The sequence below is a fragment of the Oenanthe melanoleuca genome, chromosome 7, assembly GCF_029582105.1.
Source record: "Oenanthe melanoleuca isolate GR-GAL-2019-014 chromosome 7, OMel1.0, whole genome shotgun sequence".
NCBI lineage: Eukaryota > Metazoa > Chordata > Aves > Passeriformes > Muscicapidae > Oenanthe > Oenanthe melanoleuca.
The window spans coordinates 10,783,215-10,790,146 of NC_079341.1; the positions used below are offsets into that span (position 1 = coordinate 10,783,215).

The window sequence follows — 6,932 nt, forward strand, 5'->3', positions numbered from 1 at the left end:
ACTAATTGCTCCACGAGGAGCGTTAAATCCCTGCTAGTGCTGTAACTCGTACAGGCACACACCGCGGCGTGCGGCCGCCCGGGCCCGGCTCCCCTCAGGATTTGGGGCCCCCTCACGGCCCCGCGCGCTTCCCGCCGCCGCCTTTTGAACGGCCTCGCGACGTCACCGCGGGCCGGGCGCGCTGCGGGCGGGGCGGCGCGCGGGGGGCGGTGCGCGCGCGGTGCGCAGGCGCGGAGCGGCGCGCGGGGCGCGGGGCGCGGAGCGGCGCTCCCATGAGCCGGCGCTGCTGCTCGGCCGCCGCCGCCGCCGCGCTGCTGCGGGGGCTCGCCGGCCCCGCCGCGCTGTGCCTGGGCAGCGCCATGAGCCTCTGCGGGGCGCCGGCGGGGCCTGCGGGCGGCGGCGGCGGTGGTGGGGGTATCCCCGCGGCGCGGCTGAGCCCGCCGTGGCTGCGGCTGCCCGAGGTGCCGGGCGCCGAGCCGCACCGCACCAACGAGCTGCTGCTGCTGCCGCCGCCGGCCCCGCGCGGCCCGGCCCCGTCGCCGCAGCACCACGTCGTGTACTTCCCGGGGGACGTGCAGGTACGGCGGGCGGCGGAGCGGGAGCGGGCGGGAGCGGGGAAGCGGCGCCCGAGGGACGCGTCCCCGCAAGGGCTGCGCGGGTGGGCATCGCCCGGCTCCCGCCGCCGGAGCGTCGGGCTGCCCCTCACGGCCGGGCACGGGGAGCGGGAACGGGCCCTCCGGAAAGCTGAGCTGGAGCAGAAGTGGAGGGGAGGAGAGGTGTCTTCACAGAATCACTGAGGTTGGAGATCATTGAGTTCAATCATTTCAACTAGACCCTGACGCTAAATGCCTTGACTTCAACACCTCCAGGAGCGGTGACTGCACCACCTCCTGGGCAATCCATTCTAAAATCTAATCACCCTTTCTGTGAAGGGTGCTTCCTGATGTCCAACGTAAGTCTCCCCTAAAACGATGTCCTCTTGTCGCCCGGGGAAGAGACCGACCCGGTCTGGCTACAGCTCCTTCCAGGAACTTTCAGGGAGAGTAAGGGCTCCCCTGAGCCTGCTCTTCTCCAGGCTGGGCACCCCAGCCCCCTCAGCTGCTCCTCACAGCACTTGTGCTCCAGCCCCTCCACCAGCTCCACTGCCCTTCTCTGGACTCACTCCAGCCCCATAGCACTGCCTGAGGGTGACATCTGTGGCAGGGATGGCAGTGTCTGAACGCTGGCAGGGAGTGTCAATGGAGACAAGACAGGGAAATGCTGAGGTGCCTGGTTGTCCTCCCCAGGCAGAGCACCGTGTCTCTGTGCAGGTGTATGGACATCCCAGACACCATCCTTTGGGAATTTGACAGGCACTGACGCTTTCTCAGCCTGTCCTGAGAAGGTATTTGTGGTGTCTTGAGTTGGCAGGGAATTGCAGACTCTGAAGTGCTGTCCTGAGCATGTGGTCGACCTCTCTAACATAACATGCTCTGGTAGCCAGCTAATCTCAATTGTCATTACTGCTTCTCAAAAGCAGGGGTAGTGCTGCCTTCTTCAAGGCAAAATGATTTCCCTTCTGTCAGGTAAAGATGCAGAATTTTGTGTGTTTTTATTAAAGATTAGGGTGGCCTATGAAGACTTGTCTGATTGCCATTCTTACATATGGCTTCATTATTCCTTAGTAAAATAAATGAACTAGTATTCTTTGCCGTTAAGGTTTTAGACATGAGGTTCATTCATGACTTAGGGGTTAATTTCTTTCCATCTCTGCCCTCTATGGATGTGACTAAGGCAATAAAAATTTTCTACAGCAGAATATTTTTGTTTCTGTATAAAATCCAGAAAACTTGGTACAAAGTTTTAAGTCTGTTTTTGTTTTGTGATAAGATGATCAGTATTTCTGTAGATGGAGATAATACAGTAAAATTATGTATTCTGTGTCACACTAAGTTGAATAGGATTTTAATTTTCTTTTTGTGTAAATTAAACAAAAACTATGAATATATTCACATGCTGATTTTATTGCATTGATTTTAGGAGTATTAAAAATATGTGGTAAAAATATTAAAGTAAGCAAATTGAAATATACCAGTTTCTTTATTGTGTTTCTTATTCTGCAAACCTAAAAAATGAAAGCCTCTAATGCATGCTTTTCTTTTACAGTCCTTTCTTATAAATATGAGTACATTGGAGCTGAATATTTTCACAATGAAGTAATGCATCTTTTCTTTATTTTTTTTTTCCATTTTTCAGAACTATCATGACATCATGTCTTGCCACCCAGAAAACTTTCAGTGGGAGCACTGGAGTTTTGAAAATGTTGCTACCATACTTGCTCGCCGGTTCCCCAATAGCTTTATTTGGGTCATAAAGTGTTCTCGAATGCACCTGCACAAATTCAGTTGTTATGACAATTTTGTGACAAGTAACATGTTTGGAGCACCAGAGCACAGCACTGACTTTGGAGCTTTCAAGCATCTCCATGCTTTGCTAGTTAATGCATTCAGACTCTCTCAGAATATTCTGCTGTCCCAGAAAAGTGTGCATGGTGTCAGCAAGGATGCAAAAATAGCTACTTGTAAATCACAGCCGCAGTCTGTTCCTACAACAAATGGCTGCTCATCCAAAGAAAGGGAGAGAGATTGTGAATGCTCTAATAATTCTGCTGTGGACTTCATGGTACCATCTGCTGTAGGTGCAGCATCGTTTACTTTGATTGGCTTCAGTAAAGGTTGTGTGGTTTTGAACCAGCTGCTTTATGAGCTGAAGGAAGCCAAAAAAGACAAGAATACAGATGCCTTCTTAAAAAACATAAAAGCAATTTACTGGCTGGATGGTGGTCACTCTGGAGGAAGCAATACTTGGGTTACTTACCCTGAAATGTTGAAAGAACTTGCAGAGACAGGAATTGAAGTTCATGCTCATGTTACACCGTACCAAGTGTTTGACACAATGAGGTCATGGATTGGGAGAGAGCATGAGAAATTTGTACAGATACTTGAAGAATTTGGTGTGGAAATAAATGATCAACTGCATTTTGCTGATGAAGTTCCCTCCTTAGACAACCATTTCAGAGTTCATGAAGTATTTTGAGACTGTATGTATATGAACTGTTACTCTTTGTAGAAGCACTTTAACATTGTAAATGTTGTCTTCTAGATTTTCAGCTTTGAGCAGATGCTTTCTAAATCAGTTCTGTGTTCCTAATAGAACTATATATAAATTTCTGTAGCTTAAAAAAGGCATATTGAGACCCCATAACTATAACAGATGATGTTTTTTGATTCCTGGAAAAAAAGTGTTAGGAAGAACAATCCTATACATGTTTTTTTTAAATGTGAATGTTTATTCTTAAACTCTTGGCAGAATTTTTAGTCCTGGATGTCTAATATCATATACTGCATTTAATAGGACTTTAAAGTACTTGAGAATTTCAGATGTGTAGATATTTCAGTTGAGTGGCTTCCAGGGTTAAAAGTATTGGTCTTTGTCAATTACAGATGTAAGGTTAGCGTTTTGGCTTAAGGAAATTGATTGTAAGAAGAATGTTAGTTATACAGTCTGCTGAGACCTGTTTTATTAGGTAATTAAATATTCCAGTTCTGTAGCATTTCTCCTGTTTGAAGCAAAATCACAAATACTCACCTTTGGAATAATAGTGCCAATGCATTTCTCTTCCTTATGTGCACCTTGCCATTTCTGTCACTCTAAAGTTTGATTAATTAATTGTGCAGTATCTGCTAGTGAAAAGCCATTTCACCTGGGGGCTTGAAAATTTTGATGTAGCTATGCTAAGTAACTAAGAATGTTCATTAGGGTGCAGCTTGTTCCTGTTTCAACATACCTTGCTGCTGCTTTGCTAACTTCTGTAAGGACCATCAGTAATACCTTTGTCACACCAAGAGGTGACATACCTACCTCGGAGTGGCAAGGTTTCTCTTGGTAACTGCTGCACTGATATTGCTCTAAATTGAGCCATAAACACATAATCTATTACAAGTTGCATAAAGAAATTCAGGCTATGTTGACTGTAGCTCTTTCAAAATGCCTGTTTTAAAATCTATTATTTCCTTTATATGTATTGCAGTAGTTGCTTCTAGAACTATCTAAAAGTCTTATTTTTGGAGCCTAATTTTCCATACAGAAAAAAACAATCTCTAGTTAAATAGAAAACCAGCCAGATTTGATACAAAAGATGTAATCTGGTTCAGACACCAACCTCCTGAGTGTTCTTAAGAAAGAAATACAGAAAGATGGACAATGATGGTGTTAATGGAACTCTTCTACTGTTGCAAATGACTTCCCATTTATCTACAAAGCTTAGTATCATTCTTAAAGACAACTGCAGGTATTAACAAGAAACCAGTAACTCCAAATGGTTTTGGGTTTCCTGGATGTATAGGAATCCAAAAGCAAGTCAGCAAAACACTGTGAAGATTACACAAACAATTGTGGCTAAGTTGTGAAAAAAGGCAATTTATTAATCTTTGGTTCTGTGTTTGATGGTTTAGTGAATCTCTGCCCTGCTTGTTTCCTGTGACTCTTGCACTGTGGAAGGGAAGTCCTGGGTGATCTTTCTTCTGCTGGCATCACTAAAACTTACAAGGTTCCATGTAGATAGCTTTTGGCAGAAACTGTGCCAAAACATCAGTGATCACTGAACAATGAGAAAAGTGTGTTGTACTCCTAAGAAAATTTCCTTAACACTAAAATATTAAAGGTAATAGAAAGGACTATGCATACAGCATGTACCTTACAATTTGAAAGAGAACTCTATCACTAATTATATTCATGTACCTAGTTCATCAAAAGAAATCTATTTTAATTGGAGAAAAGTGCCACATGCAAACAAACTAAAGAACCTGAAATTTAGTTCCATCTGCTTTTTTATTTTGGGCTGTTTCTTGGAGATTTCATTCAATCCTGTTTGTTGATTACCATCTTACTAGTCTTATAACAACTTTTTAATGTGTTTCAAGGAGCATTTTTCCTCTTTTTTGTCCTTTTGATAACATTTGCAGCATATGTGAGGACTTTTCTCTGTAAAGAAAATACGGCTCACCTAAAGTGGTTTTGATAGAAAGCCTGCAAATGGCTTGAAATATGTTTAACCATCCACTTACAAAGTAAAATTTTAAAAAGTAAACCAACAAAAACCCCAGAACATTCTATTGCTTTTGCTTCCTCAGTTTCAGACTGACTCGGCTAAGCTGGATTTGCTAACACTTGCCCAATCCAGTAACACTGCAGATCAGAGACCAATTTCTAAACAATTCTGTGCCTGCCTGCCAAAGCAACAGAACTACGTTGTTGCAAGCTTTTGGAAATAGCTATTAAAATATTGACCTTGTCTTCAAAAGTTTCTGGATGGCTGTCCTATGAAAATAATACTAACCTGTTTGATGGAGGCTGCCTACAATAGCTGTTAAATAGGCTTAAGTGTTGCTGCATTACTTTGAAGAATAGGCACTTTGTTGTAAAACTAATCTTGTTATGAGACCTCGTGTTGTGGAGGGAAAACTGACTGGTTGTTTTTCATTCTTTAAACAGCTGTAGTACTCTGTTGGAATGTGCCTCTGTCATTCACTACAATGCATGCTAAAAATAAATTTTGCAAACTATGTAGAAAATAAACAATTTCTAATGGGCGAAACCACTTTGATGTGAGTATAAAAACATTAAACAAGGAATGTGCAGTTTTGTGGATTAAGCTTTATCAGATGTTTGTGGAGATGTTTGTTTAAAAAATCAGATTTATTTTATAACTTTTCTTCAAGGAGGATTTGTATTTGTGTAGTCAGCATTCATAATTTTAAGGCAGCTTACTGGCATCTCACAGACACAGGAAAACTGGCATGAAGCAGCCCAGGGTGGGATATTGCTATGTTAGAGTGAAATGGGTCATAATTTGCATATGCCCATTTTTCAACATTAACTGTAAAGGCAGTTTTTAATAAGCTTAAATGTAAATGCTTAAAGTTAGGTGGGTCTCCTGCTTGTAGTGGTGTAGTTCAAGACACTTCTGTTTTTTAATGGAGTGAGCAACATTACACAGTCCTTAGTACAACCTAGTAATGACTGGTGTTCTTTGTATTACATGCCTGTACAATAGACAAGATATTCTTCAGATTTTGAGACATGCTAATGTCCTAAACTGTGACTGTTAAATTCTTTCAAATCAAGGCTTGATTCTGTGAAATTGCCCAGATGACTTAAATTATTTTATTTTGTGTGAACCTAAAATGCTAGAAAGTTTGGTAAACCTCATCCCATCTGGAACTGATTTAATCACATCTCTGCAAATGCTGATGCATTAATCAGTATTGGCCCCTAATTCTGGAAGGTGATTAAGGGTCCCATCCTTAACAAGTGGCTGAAAGGAGCCATTTTCTCTGTCCTCCCATTGATAAAATTCTGCTGCCTCCCTGCACAAGCACTTTTATGATAAGCTGCTTTATCTTTCTAAACAAACATCATTGCTGACAGAGATAGGTAACAGCAGTGCTGTATATTTAAATAGTAATAGAAATTATTTCAAATAAAGACTGCTAAGTCAGTTCAGGAGTTAGGTTATTACAGCTGTGGATATGCACAGTTAAAAATGATTGTGCTTGAGTATGCACTCAGATTTTCCCTGGAGGTTCTTTCTGAGCTGTAACAGTTGCTCCATCTCTGCACATAACCAATATTTGTTGTCTTGTACAGACTGAAATTTGAAGCACTGAGGTTAATTGTATACCCATTCATTTACCTTGAATGCTTATTTTAAATTACATGGGGTCTTACAAGCTAATACAGGAAAGCATTTAGTAACAATGAAAATTTTGGGATGTATGTGCTCTGTTGGGAGTGACACTTTTAGGTACATCACAGCCTAGCAGAATCCACAAACACAAACTTATGTGTCTGGTGTCCTTGTGCAATACAAAAGCAAAGGCAGGTGTCCCAAG

The 6,932-nt window shown here is 42.6% G+C and overlaps 1 protein-coding gene across 1 annotated transcript; it reads left to right on the top strand.

Moving 5' to 3' along the window:
* The first annotated feature begins 255 nt into the window (after window positions 1-255).
* C7H2orf69 (chromosome 7 C2orf69 homolog) lies at window positions 256-5,678 on the top strand. The gene is made up of 2 exons (XM_056496919.1): window positions 256-578; window positions 2,236-5,678. The coding sequence occupies exons 1-2, from the start codon at window positions 273-275 to the stop codon at window positions 3,073-3,075; spliced, it is 1,146 nt and encodes a 381-aa protein (XP_056352894.1). The 5' UTR covers window positions 256-272; the 3' UTR covers window positions 3,076-5,678.
* The last annotated feature ends 1,254 nt before the right edge of the window (window positions 5,679-6,932 follow it).

Coding starts and splice junctions, on each gene's coding strand:
- C7H2orf69 (XM_056496919.1), top strand. CDS start 273: ATGAGCCGGCGCTGCTGCTCGGCCGCCGCCGCCGCCGCGCTGCTGCGG. Junction 579..2,235: donor ACTTCCCGGGGGACGTGCAG/GTACGGCGGGCG, acceptor TCCATTTTTCAG/AACTATCATGACATCATGTC.